The 20,795-nt window shown below is 41.4% G+C and overlaps 1 protein-coding gene and 1 long non-coding RNA gene across 3 annotated transcripts in view; one reads left to right on the top strand and one right to left on the bottom strand.

The window, feature by feature from the left end:
- LOC138118843 (uncharacterized) overlaps positions 1-7,146 on the bottom strand; it is a 64,062-nt gene extending 56,916 nt beyond the window's left edge. The window contains exons 1-2 of the long non-coding RNA XR_011155302.1: positions 7,095-7,146; positions 6,956-7,023 (exon numbers count right to left, since the gene is read on the bottom strand). This is a non-coding gene — a long non-coding RNA (uncharacterized lncRNA). The remainder of the gene's footprint in view (positions 1-6,955; positions 7,024-7,094) is intronic.
- Positions 7,147-10,416: 3,270 nt separating this feature from the next.
- Positions 10,417-20,795, top strand: part of HTR2A (5-hydroxytryptamine receptor 2A) — a 31,505-nt gene continuing 21,126 nt past the window's right edge. The window contains exons 1-3 of one of the 2 annotated variants that reach the window (XM_069010557.1): positions 10,417-11,157; positions 11,627-12,284; positions 16,360-16,560. In XM_069010557.1, the coding sequence (XP_068866658.1) occupies positions 11,885-12,284; positions 16,360-16,560 (601 nt within the window). In that variant the 5' untranslated portion in view covers positions 10,417-11,157; positions 11,627-11,884. The remainder of the gene's footprint in view (positions 11,158-11,626; positions 12,285-16,359; positions 16,561-20,795) is intronic. The other variant, XM_069010548.1, reaches the window with a different exon arrangement.

Here is a 20,795-nt window from a genome sequence, read left to right as displayed (position 1 = left end):
TGCCAGCACACACGGATGTTACGGGAACTTGGAAAAACATATCTAAACATCTAAAGAGCAGCAGTAGGATGGGGAAATTAGGAGTCCTGTCCCAGACAGCTGCAGGCAGAAAGTTCACCATTCTTCAGCTTCATGTTTGCGTTTTTCTGGAGCTCAGGAAATTTCCAGTCTGGACAGTGGGGTGGGTAGCACTGACTTACTTATTTTGGAGAACCACCTACAAGTCCCATTAAATAATGTGCGCCCAATCCAGGAAGAGTGCAGCCCATAAAATAGGATCTGGATGACATCTTTTTAGATTCACTGAGATAGTTCATGCATTTTGACTCAGGAACATCTGCCCCACATTTTTCAGATTATGTTTTGTGGGAGCTCAGTTTTCTCACACTCCACATAAATGAAAAATCAGTGAATTCACAGTGAGGAAAAAGAAGTTCTTGCTCTTACAGAGTCTTCCTTTATTTGTCTTGGATCAGGCCATTTTCTTTGTTCACGTATCACCAGCACAGGATAAGTCAAGCCGGATGCACCAGTTCAGCAGCCTGATATTTAAGCACATATTTACAGGAAAAAGGTATTCCCTGAGCAGCTTTTGACTCAGGACTCAGACTCTGCCAGGCTGGCAGGGCCCAGGGGTTTCAGCCATTATACAGGGCCACAATACAAGGCTCGTCTCCTGTCAGCCATTTGGGTGGATGCCCGATTTATTTTCAGAGGCAAATTTCTGGCTTGAATCTTGCATTTTAATGCCATGTATTAAATTAAACACTACACAGAGAGCATCAAGGAAGCAATTCAGCTCTCTTGTGATGTACTGATTCCACTTACCATGTGCCAGGTATGTCTCATTTCCTTGAAATTTTCAAACACCACCGAACATTTTGATTTCTGTTCCCCTCTTGGTGGGCTTCTTGGGCACAAGGTATAAAGCACAAATGGCAGAAGTGTCCTCCTTACAGCAGAAGTGCCTCTTCAAAGTCAACGTGTTTTAGGCATTTCTGTCATTTTCACTCCTAAAATGCCCTTCACACAACTCATGACTTCAGTAAACAGTGTGTTGCTAAGAAGTGAGTTGTGCTCATAATAGCTCTATGAGGCAACCAGGAAAGGAGATGCATTTTTCCCACCGTCTTTTCTCCCTTGGATTGTGCAATCCCAAAATGCCCTATAAATAAAACCAGACACGTATAAACATGCAGGCTCCAACCTCTGCCAAGCAGTCCGTGATGGGACTTCCAGCGGCACCCACAGCCGGCCTCTGCAACCCCAAGATCACAAATCCGTGTTCTGAATTTGCTCCTCATTATAACCTGTGCAACTAATCGTGACTTCTTGCCCACACGTAGTTTCTACTGAAAGCACACCTGTCCATTCCAAGCCTTCCTTTACAAATACAGGTTCTTCAGTTTTCTCTCAGACTGTCATGGGATTGATATTGTTCCAGGTATTAAAAGTCAGTCTCAGTCAGGAGAGTACAATGGCACATTGCCTCAGGAAATGGCAGTAAGAAGATCACTAAGGACCAGATTCTAGACCTGGCAAAGATAAGCTGGTTTTCCTCCTGGAAACATGCTGGAGTGAAAACAGGAGATTTTCCATTTACATTGATTTACCAGTGGTTTGAAGTGACACTATACTCCCTTGCCAAGCCCTCCTTTTCTTAGCACAAACAGGGACATGGGTCTAAGTTACTTGGAGCACTTTTTCTTCTACAGCATGCCTGACAAATACATGGAAACAAAACAGTCTAAGAAATACTGAAGAATAAACGGGCATTTAAATTAGTACTTGATAGTGTATGAAAGCCAAGAACACATAAAAATTTTAAAGAGAGCCCTACAGGACCATGAAGACTTTTTTGGAGGTTTTTATTTTGCGAGTTTTTGCATTTGAAGTAAAAAACTTCAGACCATGGATGTGGGAAAGAGTCATTCCTCGGTTTTTGAGGGAGTTTTTGTCAAAGACTCATCTGACTCTGCATGCCTGATACCTGACTCATGAATCTGCATATCAGACCATAAGAGATCTTCCTTCCCTCCCCTTTCTTTCCTTCATTCATCAAACACCAAATCCTTCTCTATCTTCCTACACACCCTTCACTTTATGTTCTGCAGGTCCTTCCACTTTGCAGCAGTCCTTGCTCCTGGTATCTCTTCACCTTATCAAACTGAATGTCCACTTTCACATCCGCATTTTGAAGCACCCTCCTTTTTGCCCCTGACTCGCTTGCCATGTGAGAGCTGTGGCACAGGTCCCAGTTAGTCACTGCCCGCATGTCCCAGCAACTGCTGTCCGGGCTTTCCAGGATGCCTCCCACACTTCCTGTGGGCAGCCCAAGGGTGGTCATGAGTCCTCCCTGCCCTTGCAGCCATAGAACTGGCAATCTTGAAGAAGCCTTTCCTTGATGGTATCTCACAAGGGACAGCTGCCAGGGCACCACAATGTTCTAGCAGCCATCCTCATGAGGAAAATGTATGCTTTGGGAAGTACTCTGATCCACATTAATCCTAGTGCTGTGCCTAGACACACATATCTTCTTTGCTCTGGGTCATGCCAGCACATCTCTCAGGACTTTCTCACAGATGACCAGGGCAGAGCAGTAGCTAACTGGGATTTATTGGTGTGCATTAACTCAGAGATCCTGCATGTACAGAAGGCTGCAGTGCCCTATAATGTATTAACAGACACTATAAAAACTTGTGGCTGGAAGAAAGGGGATAACTTTCACCATTCAGCACTTTCATACTCTTAATGGTAATGACTGTTCCCTCATTCCTGCCTCTCATCAGGAGCTCTCAAGGAAGCATCATTAAGAAGGCACATTCCAGTACAAGAAAGACATCAGGCTCAGTTCATTTAAAAGACATATTTCAATAAAGCTAATTTGACATTCAGATCAGAGATGCCCTCAGGGATTCTTGTGCCTGTCCTCCATGGCCCTAACACATAGCTGTAGCCCATGTTTGCACAATATGGGTCTGTAAGATCTGGACATGTCCAGTGAGTGTGGATTTTCCTAAAAGACTCTTAATATAAGTCAGCCTTTTACTGCACTCCACAATACAGTGGTGTTCTGACATATGTTAGAATGATATAAATTACATTACATAAAGCAATCAGTTTTTCACTTGCAGTCCAATTTACAGTACTTGCTTTCCTGGTGGAAATTGATAGTAAACTTGATACTTGGATCCTCAGTGGACTCAAAAATGAGTTGGAAGAAAATTAAATTCAAAATGTTTACAGAGATATCAAACCTCACCGGAAAAATATTTTTATATTTTAGTAGTATTCCACTTGTTCTTTAAGTTATTCAGTGCTTTAAGTAAATATTTTTGATTGCCTTAATTGTTCTAAAGAAAAACATTTGGATTCCAGTGATGCTTAGGAACTAGAATACAGATAAAACAGTGTCTATTAAACTAGGTAAATAATAACAGCTCCTTTTACAAATCAAGTTTTTGGGTTTTGTGACCTCTCTAGGACCTTCACAGCAGTATTTTGCAGGCTCTGAAGAGAGTACCTGTTCACATGTTGTGTCTAAAAAAGAATGTGGGAATTAGCTGCATCACTAAGCAAAAAGGACACTACCTTTCCTCCAAAACATTTTAATTATAGGAAAATCATTCTGTGAGAAACACAATATTTAAAATACTGGAAGTTACAGCAAAATATCGGCACATTCTCTTGAGTCAACTAGTTCAGACAGCACAGTGTCTAGATGTAAAAGACAATTTACATATCTGGAGGCAACATAATTCTTATACTGTATTTTGTACATCTGTCTTGGCTTCCACTGTTTTAAGAACCAGACACTACTATGAAGATACAATCAATAGCAGGACATGTGAATTGCCACCTTACGTGAAATGAGTAGAGGGTGGGATCCAGCTCAGCAGCCCAATGAATGACAGGCCCTAATTCCACTGCCACAGAATTGGTGGGAGCAGTCACCTTTCCATGGAGGGAACTGTTTCTCTATGCACCTGCAATTTAGGTGCACATCTCTCTTACACAGGCAAACTGGATCCCAGCACGTAATGACAACCAACACTCCTGGCACGCCATAGTCACAATATCGTGACTGATATTTAAGGGTTCCATCACCCATTGTGTCTGTGTTACTTGTTTGCACCTCCTTGCCAGCCCACATTGCCCAAACAACTTTGACTTAATGCTGGACTATTATGCATAAAGACAGTAACTTTGCTTATCTCACACAAAATTAGACCTACTGGGGACTGTCCTTTACAGAACTCTTGCTTACACCCATTAAAGCTTTTCTAATGGGGTAAATATAACTAAACAAAACCTGATAGCAAAAATCTTAAGTTTGCCAACGAGGAATAATTGCATATTTCTAGAAAGATAGCACATATTCAATAATAGTCATTCATGCTAATGCATGCACTGCATAATGCTTTCAACTTGGATGGTCATAAATTACATACTGTAACTTAATAACTCCGAAAAATATGCTATCCTGGGAGTAACAGAGGAAAAACATAAAAGCAGTCACCTGCCAGATGTAATAGAGAGTTGTAACAAATATCAGCTACATTTATTTATATATATATATTTTTTTTTTTATATAAGCTACACTTCAGGGCTGGAGCTGTTTGATTCTGACGAATGTATAGAAAGCAAAGATTTCTTAATCATCACTTTTGTGGTGCTCACTTATTTCACAGCTCTGTGGTACTGTCTGCCATACACTGGTGAACCCATGAGCCTCTGGGAAGTATAAATATATATGAGTTAATCCCTGCCACCACTAATGCTGCAAATCCAGAAGAGATGACACACATCTTTGGATTCAAAATTGATTTATTTTCTATTAAATGCTTCCCCATCCATCAATGTCGAAGTGTAAATATAGGAAGGTCCTTATGGATTCATTTTACTCTTGTGTTTCTGCTTATTGGCTACTAGAGAAATAAGAGTAAAAAAGTAGCCCAGAGAAATATGGCCAAATCATTGTCTGGAACACAAAAAAAAAATTGAAATTGCTTTTGTCTTCCTTTTGTTTTTCCTTTTCTTTGTACTAATAATCAATGTGATGGAAGTTTTCTGAATAGGGGAAAGGAAGAAAGGGTGAAGTGCCCCCACCATCTTCTGCAGTGCCTATCACCCAATAAGAGGCTTTTAAGCTGTAAGATTCCCCAGAGATGATGCTGTCTTGGCAGAAAGTTCCCACAAAGTCACCTTTGCAATATGGTGTATGGTTTTGGTCACCCCGTTAAAAAGACGCTATTTCATTGGGTAACAGGAGGTGAGACAGGCTTTGCATGATGACCAGTGTTAATTGTGGGCAGCAAGTGCATCTTTAAGCAGTAGCTGAAGCAAATCAAGTGGAAAATGCTCACTACTAATTAGAAGTTTAAACTGAGGGAAAAAAAAATAGTGGAAGAGAATTAGGTATTAATTCACGGAATATAGACCTTTATATCATGGGCTTTGCAGTGATGTGTGTCAGGATGCAATAAAACTTTACCTACAGAAAAACTGGCCAAATTGTAAGTCAGGTGACCAGAACACAACATAATATTGTCTCAGAGCAAGCCAACCTATCAGCTTACTCCTAGCAGATCTGAAATGAAAATATTCAAAGCCAAAGAAGTTTTAATAAATCAAAAGTCTGCAGATGCCTCTGGTGGTATGAAAGGTCATTGTTAGGTACATAAATAGTTAATGTTTACAGCTGAGAGCAAGACATGGAGAAGAACCTTTCCCTTCAGGTTTCACTAAAACAAAGCATAGATTTTTAGAGAGGCTTCTTTAAATAAGGATGCAGAGTTCCTCCTTAAAGCATCAGAGGCCATTCATTGTTTCAGCACAAAAGCTTAGGGACACTCCCCAACAGTTCAGCCTCTGGTGGGAAATTAAGTTTACACAAAATCAACTTTCTATTCAAGGAAAAAATCAATTTTGCCCAAAGCATTCAGGTTTCCTTTGGGAAAATCAAAACAAAATATTTTCTTCACTACATGGGCTTGACCCAAACCAAATGTTTGAGTTTATTTTTCAGCTGAACAAGAATATTTTATTACAACCCAGTTCAACTTGAAACCACCTCTGGGTGTGCTGTCATGGTGGATACAAATTGCCCAGGAGAATCTGGGAATAAGACAATTTGCATCCCAGCCGGTTAGCTGGCTCATATGAAAATATTATTAATTCAACAATATTAAAATACCATATTTAGAACAACAAGACTGAAGCAAAATATTTGGACACTTACAAACAGAAGTCCTTTGTAACTTTTCCTCCCATTAAAAAATTTTGATATGGAGAACGAAATGTTTAAACAGTTAAAATCGCACATGAGAAAAATCATGAATTCTGACTCTAATTTCCAGCTAACTAATCAGTCCATCAGTTTATGCCACAGTAATTCCATTGAGCTCCACTGGAATGACACAACCTAAAGGGGTTGAAGTTACAGTGCTACCTATCTGACCTCAGTACATGCGTTTAGGCAGATAAAAGATGTGTCTTAAGGTGCTGTGGGTTCTTTCTCACATTTAACTTCCCCTTGGCACTGTAAGTATGCAGAGGAACTTGTAGATCCTGAAATAATAACATGGTTAGAAAGGATAACACCCTACAAATCCTCAGGAATATGGCACATCTTTCCAAAACTCATAGATGAATGAGACAATCAGGCTTTTAAAATCAAGATATTAATTCAGCTTCACCTGGGATTGAACAGAGATTGAAACTAGCATTAGTGTGTGGGATAGACATGAAAATGTAGAGAGCTTCAGTTATATATATATATATATATGTATATTTTCTTGCAACTTAGGAATTACAGTTAAACTGAGTTTTTCCAGCTTTCCCTTCAGCCTCAACTTCGAGTATTCAGCTGTCATTCGAAAGCAATCCAGAGCAAAGCAATACAGACAGCCAGTTTCACAGCAAAGACCCCTACAACACCACACCAGTTACTCACCTCAGGTTTACAGTCATCAGGACACAGGGCTCTGGTGCTGCAACATCCAGCTTGCTCAGGATCATCACCTGTGAACAGCAAGGTTGAGGGATACTGCTCCAGCATGGTTTTCAGAAGGCTCATGTCAAGCTGTTCTCACCTCACTGCAATGGCATGGGCCTAGAAAGCCAAGAGGTCTGGAATGAGCTCAACTGCATCAAAAAGAGAGCAGGGATTTTTAGTTATTAGCTTTGGTTTGTAATTGCTAGCCTCTGATTCACATCCAACAGCCCTGATGAATGCAAACAGAGACACCAAACTGTAGTAGTCTTGAATACAACACAAATTATTCACATTCCACTTGCCTTACTTTTAGATATCAAAGTGATTGATTAACATCTGCAGTTACTTATACATTTACTGATTACAAAATGCATTCAGAGCACCAGAGAGCAATGGCACACTCAGAAATCGGGGATTTTTACACCTGAAACAATCCTGAGAGCACCAAATGTGAATTATGTAAACTAGGTTCTTAACATCTCTTCTTTCAGCTAAAAATTGTTAAAAAGCAGCATTTCTAGGAAGTGTTTATGAGCACCATGCCAAGCATAAAAACCCTTCCCAAGAGAACAGAATAACGTCCTACAAAAAAATTCCAAGCAGAGCTAAGGAACAGGGGAGGGGCTGTCATGAATTTGACATGTTGGTGCCTTCCAGAAATTAAAAACCAATATATAGTCTGTTCCCGTGCCAGCTGTGTTTCTGGAGGATGTTTTCTGTCTACCACAGACCACATTATTGCCACTTTAAGCTAAGATTTCACTTAATTTACATAGGCTGGGACAGACCACAGCTGTCTGCTTTCATCCTGGGATTGCAGCTCTGCTGCTACTGACTTGCAAGCTCATTTGTTTAAAATGGAAGATCATGGGACCTACAGCTTTCCAGAGCTTCCCACCTTTAGGAAAAGCAATGGTCAAGGCTGGTTTAGACACGACTGATCACCTAGGAGTTGTTCCACACTGAAGTCTCAAGGTAGAGCTCATGCTTCGTTTTGCAAAGGGATGAGAGCCCTGGTACCCTCCTTTTGCTGGGCTCTGCAAATGAAGATTGAACACTTTTTTTGCTTGATACTTGCAATGATACTATGTGGAAGGAGAACAATTTTCAGGTTTTTGGAGGAAGTGGGACAAGAGACTTTTGCAGTCAAAATAAAATAAAAATCCTGAGATAAATAATAATAAACTCATCATTAGTTGCACATCCAAGACACTTTGCTAGAAGATAAAAGATCATGGATTTATTTCTGATATATCAACCTACGCAAAAGTGGTTTCTGATTTATACCTTAAAAAACTTTTCATACACCTGTGCATCAACTTTACATATGCCAAATTGCTTTCTGGGAGGACAGTTTATTTTTCAGAAGGCACTCAGACCTCGGGGTAGACATGTCTACAGCTACACTGGAGTAAACAGTGCAGTCCTTATATGAAAAGCTTATGACTGTAGCTGCAAAGGTCTTAGGCAAGGCAACATTCAGCTGGCTTGCAATTCACTTTTATGTTCCTGATGTCCAGAGCAGAGCTGCAGTTTTAAATGAGTCATTGTACACCCCCAACCATAGTGTTTGTCAAAGTCCAACACAGCCAAGTTTGGAAGAAATTAACTTCTGTAGCTGGTATGCAAATATGACTGTAAGTCAATTATCTTACTTCATAAATAGTGAACAGCCAGCATTCACTGATCTCTCCTGCAGGGCAGTGGACTCTTTGCCAGGGTCTTCACCTTGAGTAGTAGCTCTCAAGGTTACTCCTCAAAGTTGAGAAATTCCTTGACTCAACAGATTCTCAGTAAGTGCTTATTATAATTCTAAACTCTGATAGCTAAGTGACACAAAGGATTGATTGTGCACATATAATCCTTGAGACGTAAACCGTTGACTAAGTCTGGGACTAAGTTTGGAATTAGGCACACGTACACTCCCTTCTGAGAAGGAGCTTAGAACACAAGGAGGATTTTTCTGAACTTCATGACTCAACTGGAGAGTCTCTCTCCTCGCCTGTTTTGTCTGTCCCTGTCCTCTATGCCATAAATAATCAAGTGCACCTTGTCATCGGATCTTATTAAACTTGTCACATTTACCATCAAACTTTCCAAAACCACTGGGTTATATCAATAAACATCTTGCTACTTCTTTCTTAGGAGTGACATCCATGACACACCCTTGACTACTACATTATAGCTGTCAGAGTCCAGAGCCAGCCTTCCAAGAGAACAACAGGACACCTGGGTTCCTCACAAAGGTTGTATGTAGCCCTATCCAAGGGGTCTTGTGCCCTGTTTTGCACAGTAGCTGCATTCAGCAGGAATGGAGCCCACCCTCTGCATCAGATATGCACTCTAATGTTCATGGGGATGGCTCCCAAACCCTCTGGAGCATGGATGCCAAATTCACTTGGTGAATACAGTAACCCATTTGGTTATTGTACGAAAGGAGAGGGGAAAGAGCCTCTTCTGGCTCCTCGATGAGACTGCCAGGGCTGAAACATTTCTTGCTAAACTCAGCATTATCACCTTTTTTTTTTGCCATCAGTTGTCTGATGGTCTTCTGGCCTCACCTACGGGATTGCAAAACTTTAGTTCTAGGATGACATACTTCCAAGTCCCACATGGGCACGAGTGGGAGCTACTGCCTTGTCTGCCCGGTCTTGCTGGGTTCATCTGGGAGTAAAACTGGCTCCAAAGAACTTTACTGTGAAAGACTTTCTGTAACTGTGCCCCACTGATCTGAATGGGCTTCAGTGTGTGCTCTGAGACTCACTTTGGTAAGGTTTTTGTCCATGAAGAGATCAGCACATGTCAGCTGAGCTGTAGTAACTCTCCATGTGTTTGAAGCTCCCTGGGATCTGCAGCAGGGTTAACAGTGCTGCACACAGAGCTGAGCTATGGGAGCAGCCTGCAGCTCTCAAGGGCCTGCCAGGACCCACAGGTGCATGGTGACACTGGCACGTCTCTGAGCTCTTACTGTAAACTGCCTGAGCCTGCCTGTATAAAGCCATTGCCCTCGGCATGGGGGAAATCTGCAATATATTTCAGGATGCTCAGGGGAGCAGCAGACCCACTCAGCTGAAATTTTGACAGCTGTAAGTCTCAGAAAATCTGGGAGCAGGTTTTGTGTTAGGTGGCAAATTGAAGAGTTGGCTATTTCTTCATGCGTGTCCTGGCAGCAGAAGTATAAGGCAGAAGCAGTGTCAGGCTGTTTTGTTTCCCCTTTGCTGTGTACACACTTTGCTTTACTGAACTGCTTCATGTGGGACACCTGCTTGGGACAGGCTGCTGGAGTTAGCTGTTACATTCAGCCCCTGACAAATGAGTATGACATCAGAATGACTTCAATTTTTTATAAATATCTATTGCCAATTTGATTCACAGGTCAGCACAGACCTGGAGTTAAAACTGAACAGGACTGAATATTACGCCTGCCTTTTAAGGCTGGTGGAATTTCCCCTCTATACAGAAAAAACTTCTCACTTACGTATTTCACTAGTATCTACCATCACAAGCCTTAGATTTTGTCTCTCTCAAGCCTGCGTCCTTTAAATCCCTGTAATTGCGTGCAGCTGTTTGTGAGCCGTCCGCTGCAAATTGAAAGCGTGCCTTGAAAAAGCCCCGGAGCACAGAACCTCTGAAACACGCGCTGAAAAAGCTGCTGGTTTGCCAAAAAGACCCTCTCTGCTCTGCCCTCTCCTGCCCTCCTCTGCTGTCGCTACCTTGCAGTTTATGACATCCAGATAGTGGGAGGTCTGACAATCCGAACAAGGCAGCAAGCAAGAAATTCCATTCCTGTTGCAACCAGTAATTCCTCCACGGAGCCTGCTTTTTCGTGAGTGTGTGCGCGTGCTTTCTTTTGTATCACTTCAAGAAGGGCTCTGAGATTATTATTACTTTAAATATAGCTTGCCCTGGGGCGGGGAAATGCACAAGGAAAGAGCCGGCAAGCAGCCTATCTCTCAGAAGAAAAGAGCAAGCCTCGCAGCACAGGAACTAGCGTCACTCAAGTGTGCAGTTTAGAAGTCAAAAAACTATTTCAAATACCACCATTCTGGAGGAGACTGAAGAAAAAGGATACAAAACTGGTGAAACACAGTGAAGAATATGGTAAACCAGGGTGCAAAGTGCATCTAATTGCAGTTCGAAAGTGGGCTCTGAAGTGCAATGTAAGTCTTCCTTAAATTGTTTTCTTTTATAATAGTATCTAGCTGTTTAATTTCCATTCCGAAGCCATGCTGGGCCAAAAGGTACAATCAGCTACAAAAATCAGCATGGAGCAGAATTTGTAATCTCTGATATGAGGCTGAAAATGATACTGAAATACAACAGAAGACAGAGACTATCAGCCATATTATGGAAGATGCACTATAAATAAGAACATATCTAATTATTTCAAAAGAAAGATGCTGGATGGAATCATTAATCAACTTTCTTTATAGAGATATGAGAGCTCTGCTGTTTAATACAGCAAGCTCTTTTAATACTGCTGTGTTTAAAATTGTGTGATTACAGTTACCAATAGCAATAAGATGTAGCTCCAGAGGGGAATCCTAGTGGTTGCAAAAGTTTTATCGCTTTTATTTCTCCAACATTTTTGCTCTCTGAAGCCTCAAGTCCACATTCTGTATCCTACAGCCTGGTTTTACTTTTCAGCTGGATTTTCAATATATGCCAACACTGGACTGCCTATGGAACTGAAAACAAAACACTTCAGCTTTCGGAGTAATTCTGGTATGTTTTTCTACATCACACTAGTGGCAAAAATACAGTCGACAAAAGATTGTGCTCCCTCAACTTCTGGCATGAAGAGCTGAGGAATATAATGCCCAATGGTGACAAAGGGTGATAATTTCCTGCTTTTCACAATTCATCTCTGTGGTTTTGGACTTAGCAATGGATATTCTTTGTGATGGAGAGAGCTCTGTGAACCCAACTGCAAACTCCTTCATACAAATAAATCATGAGAGAAGATTCTACAGAAATGCTTATGATGCTGCAGAAATTAATATATCACATCTCTGCAACTTGACTGTGAACTCTGACAACCTAACCAATCTTTCAGGTGAAAGTAACATGAGCCCACCGTGCTGCCCTTCACAGAAAAACTGGCCGGCTTTGCTGACAGTGATAGTGATTATTTTAACCATTGCTGGAAATATTCTTGTCATCATGGCTGTTTCACTGGAGAAAAAACTACAGAATGCCACTAACTATTTTCTAATGTCACTTGCAATAGCTGATATGCTGCTGGGTTTTCTTGTCATGCCTGTGTCGATGTTAACCATACTGTATGGTGAGTATTAGCTGTATAACCTACTGTATGTATTGACAAGCCTTAAACATTGCATGCAATAACATCCTGTTGTTATTATGATTTCATTCTCTTACCACAGAAAACTGTAATCTCTCCATATAAGTAGAAATATATGTTACTGGTTAATGGATGGAACAGGTGAAGTACTTGAATCTTTTCCTACTTTATATTTCCAGCTGCAGACATTTTAAACACACTCCAGAACATTAGTTTTATTACTCAGTTGTCAGATGAATTGTCTCAAAGTATATGAAGTATATACTTTGTCTCAAAGTATATGAAGATGCTTTGTTCTTTCTGTTGCTTTAAGGTTTTTTCCCTGGCTCATAATTTTCATATTCTTAAGGAGAGTATAGAGTTCTGCCAGTTACTTTGCTCTGCAAATATGCACCGAAGCACTAATGACTACTTTTAGATTCAAAGTAGGCAGCCCCCTCAATTCTTTTTAATGAAGTAATACAAATGTAAACAATTTTCTTATCACCAATACCCTGCTTAGACATCAACTTAGTAGCAAATGCTGGAATAAATATTGCAGGAGTTAAGAAACGGATGGGCATTAATTCTGCCTGTTTAGTAACATCTACAAATGCAAAACTATCATTTCTTAAGAGAAGTTATTTAAGTTAATAATGACTCACAGTTCATGCCCTTGCAGGTGATTACTAGCAGATCTTTCTTCTCATTTTCACCAAAATCATTTGCAGTCCAGCTCACTTAGGAAAAAGCAGCACCCTATGTGTTCAGCACCAATTTTGTCAGGCTGTTAGTATCCCTAAACTTCAGAAATGAGTCTTCCAGTGACGTAACTGAATTGCTACAGTTCAAAGAGAAGCTAGATACAGTCAGGAGGAAAGTGAGATTCTTTGAAGAGATTTCTATTACTTCACTATTTTGGGACTTGAGGTCCAAATATGAGCCTGTGACTTAAGGGAGATTTAATCGAGAAAGATGGAAGTTTATTTTCCGTTTTCAGTATCTCTACACAGATCGCCCTCAGTAGCATTTGCAAACTGCATTTGGCATCAGTGATGGTGCAATACTGTGATTTACCGCATCAGTGTGCGATTACCTTTGGCGGGAGAAACAGAGTGAAACAGGAATTGTCCGATGGGTGAGATTTAAGTCGTGCATGATTCCCTGAGACAAGCAACAGGGACTCCTGCTGGCCAGGCTCCGCTGCCGAGGGAAGAGACGCCCGAAATGCGTGTCTCGGGAGGGATTTGGGGGCTGGAGCGCTGGATGCCTTTCCCGCACGGAGGGAAGCCGGAGCCCTCGTCCCGGGAAAAGGCTGCGCCGCCCGCCTTGGCGACGGCCGAAGCACAGGAGCCGCACGGCACCTGGAAGGCATAGGGGAGGGGCTGTGTCGGCTTTGCCTCCTCTCTCCCTGCTTTTCTCCTGGCAAGACCAGGAATGGAAGCAGCATAGCTTGGGGTGAAAAATCACCTGGTGGCACACACAGGTACCAGGAGAACCATCTTGGTGTGGTGCACCATCAATCTCCAGGATGATCAGCGATGGCATGGAGGGAAACCTTCCCTTCCACAGAAACATTTTCATGGCCTCAGCTGCTCGACTTCAGCCATATCACCTGTGTTGACAGTCTTGAGCCCATACTGGAGGCCTTTGCACACACGTGCTCTGCTGGGACACCTCCAATGCTGTGGAACAAGTGTGCTCCACCACCCCTTCTGCAGCTCCTTGAAGGGGTATGGTGATTATTTTGCTCAAATGAGAGATGATTTTCTTGGGAGCTTTACAGCTACAGTGGGTAATTCTGGTTCAGGTGTCCAGCCATGCCAGACATGTGCCTGTCCCAGTCTGCATCTTTTGGGATGGGCAGGGTTCTCCATCAACCCAGCAGCCCCAGACTCTGCTGGAAAAGGCAGCACCCAGTAAGGCCTGCCAAGGTGGACATGTCTACAGAGCAGAAAACTTCCTGGAGGATGTTGTCTACACACTTCCTAAGGGTGCACCTTATTGCATCTAGAGTTTTCTCCTCTCATGTACTTCCCCCTTTCTTGAATCTCTAGTCTCTAAGGAAGTTTATCTGGCAGATGCTGTTTTATCCCTGCCCCATCCTGGTTTATAGCAAAGACAAAAAGTCCAGAAGGATATGACAAATGTGTTTCCAAAGGTCACTGAAGCAAGAGAACAGATGTATATTGTCAAGTGTAAAAATACTTTAACAGTTTTTCCTGTGTAAACTGGCCTGGCCTGACAGAGAGATGCTACTGGGAAGTCATGCCCCTGAAAGCCAGCCATCACATAAGACACTCCAGGGACCAGATTTTCCAGTAGAAGACCAGAAAACATGATAAAATACATCCATAAATGCTGTATGGCTTGTCAGGATCCGTTCATATTACATCAACCCAAGAACACCAAGAAATAGGTCTCCTCAAGGCTCACTGAGACTAAATTTAATTAGGCACAGACCTACCTCCTCTGCCTCTCCCTCCATTCCTGCTGTTGCAAATCTTGTATTGTATCTCCAAAGGAGACAGGCACTCCCCAAACTACTAGCATATTCTCACAATACGAGCTTTGGCATTGCCCCATGCCACACCATCATGGGCAGCTTGGGTAATATGCTCTAAATTAAATCACTACAAAATAAGGACCCTGATAATGGCAAAACTTGCTCCAAGGGAGCTATTAGTGGTTCCCTGAAGGAATAGAGGGGCTTTTGAATGGGGGTCCTGCAGGGCTCTGCTTAGCCTGGGTCTGCTCTGTACAGCTTCTAACAACTTGTATAGTGTGTGGAGTGAGAGATTACACAGTTTTCCAAAAGCACCAAGCTGGGAGAGGTTACAAGCACTCAGAGAGACAGGATGAGAATCATCAACAAGAATCTGGACCCCTGAAGAGAAAGTCTGAAACCAACAAATAGCATTCAATGAGGATAAGTGCAAAGGGAAAGAAGCAAGCCAACTTCTGCTGGGGAAATTTGTCCAGGCTTCAAGGATGCTGAACAAGATCTGGCTATCAAAACATGCTAAACGTGCTTCACTAGGATGATACTTTCATACAAAAGGCACTTACCATTCCAGGTTGCATAAGCAAAGACATTCCCTTCAAGATCCATGAAGAAATCTTGTATTTCACTTAGCAGTCAGGAGGCCTTTGCAAGAGTACCAAGTCCTGTTTTAGTCACTGAATGGTATACAAGATGCAGATAAATTAAACAGATTCCAGGGCAGAGAAAGAAGTACAAAAGTTTTAAAATCATGATCTGTAAGAAAAAGATAAAGTACTCGGATTCTCTTAGACTGGAAGCCAAAAAAATAAACACAAAATCTGGCAAGACATGATAGCCATCTCCCAACAGTTTCAAGAGAGAAAAGTACTTAATTAATCTTCATAGGTAGAGGGAAGAACAATGAATAAGTAAGGGCTTAATTTGCAAAGAAGCTGTAGGTTGGATATTGGTAAACACTAATGCATCTGCTTTGGATTGCATTCCCTGGAGGACCCTATCAATATTTGTTAACAGAGGGAATATCCTTATTTAGGTATGTGGTAGAGGCCTAAAGACAGGTGAGATAAATATCACTGGTATGCAACAAAATCTTTTCTTTTCTTTAGCTGCCATTAAATCTAAAGTTTTACTCTCAGAAATAAGGCAGCTTTGCATATCAGCAGGTGTTGATAATGCAGTAATTACGTGGATAAAAAGTCCTAAAAGAAAATTGAGAACTTGAAAGTTTACAATTACAAAATTGCTTCTCTTTCCATAGATTTGCTGCCAGAAATGTTTAATTATAGCATCAAGCACTAGCATTATACAAATAGAATTAAAAAGAAAAACCATATGCTGCCTGTAGCCTGGGAAAGAAGCAGAGTTAACCCCAAAAGCTACAGTTAGAAGGCTGCAAGCAAACAAAAATGTTTTCTAAAAACAGTGTCAGGCAGTTTCTAAATGTATCATTTAGAATGTATCACTACTTAGTACTTACTACTATCCTCCTAGAAAGATATAGGGACTAAGACATGTGTCACAACAAAAGATATATGCCACATCTTTAGCTGATGCCAACTTTCTCTTGTGCAGGATATGAATGGCCTCTCCCTAGAAAGCTCTGTGCCATTTGGATCTACCTGGATGTGCTGTTCTCCACCGCGTCCATCATGCACCTCTGTGCCATCTCACTGGATCGCTACATCGCCATCCGAAACCCCATCCACCACAGCCGCTTTAACTCAAGAACTAAGGCTTTTGCCAAAATAATTGCTGTTTGGACCATATCAGTTGGTAAGTGAGGCAATATTTCAGCATGTAATTGCAGATTTCCAGCTTTTGAGAGGACTTGAAATACATACTGCAGTCTAAAACTTTATTCTCTGCCTGCAGTATTTTGCTTTCCACTCTCTAAGAACTGCTGTAATGTAGTAATTATGCGATGGCAATGGGAAATGGAGGAGAACTGAGCAGCACTGAAAGAACATACATCAGTGATAGCATAACTGCATTCAAGTTTATTTTAAAGATATGATTTCCCATATTGATTATCCATCATTACCTAAATATCGGAAAAAAAAAATTATCAACTGAAAAAAGCATTTCCCTGTTTTATGTAAGTCAGTTGTTCCCAATATCTTATTAGGGTAATTTGCTTAGAGGTTTTTCTCAGGGGCAGATCTTCTCTGCCTTTCTCAGTGTCTATGGTGTGGAATTTATGCGTTCTATTTAGGAGGTAGCAGATACTGTGTACAGTGTTAATGAGGGGAGTCTCTCCAGAGGACAGTTCAGAGTTACAGTCTGAAATAGGTGTTCTGAATGACCCAGTACATGAATCTCTTTTTGCACTGGAAAAACCCAGAGCCTCAAAACTAGGCATGGGAACACTGGTCGTTCATTCCCATGGTGGCAGCATGTCCAGAGCAGTCTTATGGCATGGGATTTGGAAGAGTTTGGTGTCTAATGCCATCATGGATTTCCTCACACACCTGGGGCTGGAGGTTCTCAAATGCTTTGAAAACACGGGTCCCTTTCAGCACTTACAGTTTTGTAGACCCTTGAGCATTGGCAATTCACTTATTCAGAGGCAGGAAAAATTCACTCTTTTGCCCTGGAAGAGATGTGAGCTGACAGCAATCAAAGGTAATTAGCTCCTTCCCTGGCTAACACAAATTATTGCAAGTGGTTACTGTGATCCCTTACCACTCTTCCCAGAGGAGGGAAAGGAGATGATGCCTAACAGGCTGCCAGCCTGGCACTCTAAATTGTCTCCTGGCCTCCCTCTTGATCCTGGCCCAAAGTCTGAGAAAAAGCGGTCTAGGATTGCTAGGATTTAAAATAGCTGCATCTTCTGCTGCACAGGAAGAAATCGTGGGAGTCCTCACTCAACAGGAGGACAGTTCTGCATCCTCCATGACCTGATGAGGTTCAACAGCCTCTGGCTCTTGAGTGCATTCAGCTGATCAGATGTCTAGCACAGGCCAGGTGAATCCCACCCTAAAAATACCTAGCTCTCAACTATAAAGGGAGCCTATAGCAATTCAGATGTAGATGTCTTCATTTAGATTAGATTAATCATATCTTGTCCCTTCTACAGTCACATTTTTTAATCCAATAGAAAACATATTACCTACTCTGTCCAGTTTTTCCAATTTTTGACATTGCTAAGTGCAAGTATTTCCAGTGCATTTCTCTATATAACATAAATAAGTAAACATTACTTTAAAATGTGCATACTGTGTTTGTCTGCACTTGTGTGTGGTGCCTTGTGCTTAGTGTGTGTGAAATTACTGTCCTTTTTAAATACAAATTCACAGAATGATCAGAATGACCATTCCAGGGGCAAAGCAGTAGTCCACCCTGCTCAGCATCTTTTCTCAGAGAGGGGCTTACTGAGACAGTATCTGAATTAGCTCACTATTAAAAGGAATCCAGAAAAAAAAAGTGTTATTTTAGCCCTATTACTTAGAACATGGTTTATATCCTGTAGCAGGAGGGTTTATTTCTTTGATAGCTTAGTATTTTGTTTCAAAAGTTATGGCTTTTCTTTGCAGTAATAACTAACAGCATATCCATTGTAAAGACACCTTTTCTTCTCTCTGGAGAAACTTTTTTCTGACAGTGGTGAGTCACAGATGTTACTTATTATTATGGCAAGTGATAGCAACGTGGTCTCTATTTATATAACACTGAAAAATACAACTCCTTATTTGATTGGAAACCACTCAAGTGTGGCATGAGTGAAGAGGACAGAGTCCTGCTTTACTGCAACTGGATAAGGACATGTGTAAGGGAAGAGTGGATGTCAGGAAAACAGGAAGGGTTATAGGGTAAACTCCATCTCATTTGCACATTACATGTCACCAAAACAGTGAGAAGGTTAAATAGGTATAGATGAACGTAGGCAAGCACACTTCAGTGGGCAGGAATGAAGTGGTGCTCAGCTGGTTCCTAGTCTCATGGAAGCAAGGGGCATGGGGAGACCAGCTGAAGGAAGACTGGTTGGTTTCCAGCCTGGCAACAAGCTATGGCAAATGGGATGTGCTCCAGAGGACAGATAAGAAAGGAATCACATAGGAAACTATAGGAAACAGATGAGCCAGTCACTGCCAGGCTGGACTAAGTTTTCCCTGTGCCATTTTACTGTATTAATAAAGAAAAATGCCACTATTATAAGAAATCTTGACAGGTCCCGGATCACCCATGCAACCTGCTGTCAGTCAATCATCAACCCTTATCCTCTTGATCTGCCACCATTCAGCTAAGAATATGTAGGAAATGGGTTTCTGAAGGTGTTTTCTATATCACTTACTAATAGGAAAAGCTTTCTGAACAAAGAGGTGCTCCATGTATCATTTACCAGCCTCCAAGCTCTCAGTGCTACTTAGACTGACAGGGCTATAAATTATTTAACTCTTCGCATTTTCACATAACTATAGATGAGAACTCTCACTGGGATGAGTGAGGGAGGTGAGGATGGTGAGACACTGGCATAGGTTGCCCAGAAAAGCTGTGGATGCACCATCTCTGGAAGTGCTCAAGGCCAGGCTGGATGGAGCTCTGAGCAACCTGGTCTAGTGGAAGGAGTCCCTACCTGTGTCAGGGGAGTTGGAATGAGATTATCTTGAAGGTCCTTTCCAATCCAAGCCATTCCATGATATGTGGCACTGGCAGAGCTGGCGTTGGGTATAACACACCCTCTACAGCACACGGTGTGGCTACCCTCTCACTGATAGATTCAGATCCAAGGTCTTGCTCTCCAGCCTCAGATAGATATCCTTTGACTACCCCAGGCTGGTGACCTGTGAACTCTCCTGATGTATGAGATGGAGAGTAAAAAGCAAGAGAAAGAAATTAAAGTTGTTATGTTCCCCTGTGGAGAGGTTCATTTTAGCAGAGGAAGAGGGGAGAAACAGCCAAAAGTTGTGTGTTGGCAGCACATTTAATCAGTTGCACTGACCATGCAAAGAGTTCAGGCTGAACTGAGCAGCACTGATGAGCATACAGGGCTGTTGGATGCTGCCTTCTACCACCCTCAGTATGGAAACAAACCATTTAATCTTACCACTTGTCTTTCAACCTTCTTTCAACCCATTCTTTTTCTACTAGAGGAGCCTTCTTCTATTGCCATTAGAATTTAATTTCACTAACAGCCTTTGACAAAACAGTATTTTCAGAACTTTCTGGAAATCCAGGAACATTATATCTGCTGCTCCCTTATCCACCTGCTCACTGACTCCTGCAAATAGTTCTAGCTGATTTGTGGGGCCTGAAGAAGCTCATCTAGTGCTTCCCAACACACCTAGATTATAGCTTCTAGTGTACATAATTAATTACACTTTTGTTCACTAAATTTGTAATTTTCCTTTTATTCACTAAATACACAAATATATTCAGTGCATTTTAACCAAAGGCAGTCAGTGATCTTCCTTCCATTGGCTTCAGTGACAAATGAAGCATTTAAAAAACAGCAGAAGAAAAGCACAGATAGTTTAATTTACTTGACTTCTGAAATCTTGATTGTCTCAGTTAGAAAAAAAAAATTGTGCTAACATTTGTTTTTGCATTTAGTGGAAGAAGAGCATTTAGCCAGCAGCCTTTGTTTCACTAGACCATGTAATGCCACAGGCAATTGGTTTAAAATAGATTCTAATTACTGTAACAGATTCTAATCGTGTCTTTAATTCTTAAATCATCCAGTACGCACAGTGGCTAGATAATTAGATTATTTGTAGCTGTTGAAGGCAAAAGCTCATTAAACACTGAAAATTATTTCATTTGTTTTAAAGCACAGAGGTCATTATTGGGAACAGGTGTAAAAAGCCAAAGCATTTCCCCCTGCTAGAAAAAAAGTAGAATTTTGAATAGAACTGGAATCTATAGAAATGTAAATAGAGCCTATACTGAAAAATACATATAAAATACCTTTGAGTCCTAAGTGGGCCTAATAAACGCATTGCTCTGCAAGAGGCCAACAGTGTATCATTCCCTCCTTGAAAAGGTAACATAAAAGAATTACAGGCATGAAT

The sequence above is a fragment of the Aphelocoma coerulescens genome, chromosome 1 (assembly GCF_041296385.1).
Source record: "Aphelocoma coerulescens isolate FSJ_1873_10779 chromosome 1, UR_Acoe_1.0, whole genome shotgun sequence".
Taxonomy (NCBI): domain Eukaryota; kingdom Metazoa; phylum Chordata; class Aves; order Passeriformes; family Corvidae; genus Aphelocoma; species Aphelocoma coerulescens.
The sequence above is the reverse complement of the archived record's forward strand: the minus strand, read 5'-3'. Positions and strand labels throughout refer to the sequence as shown.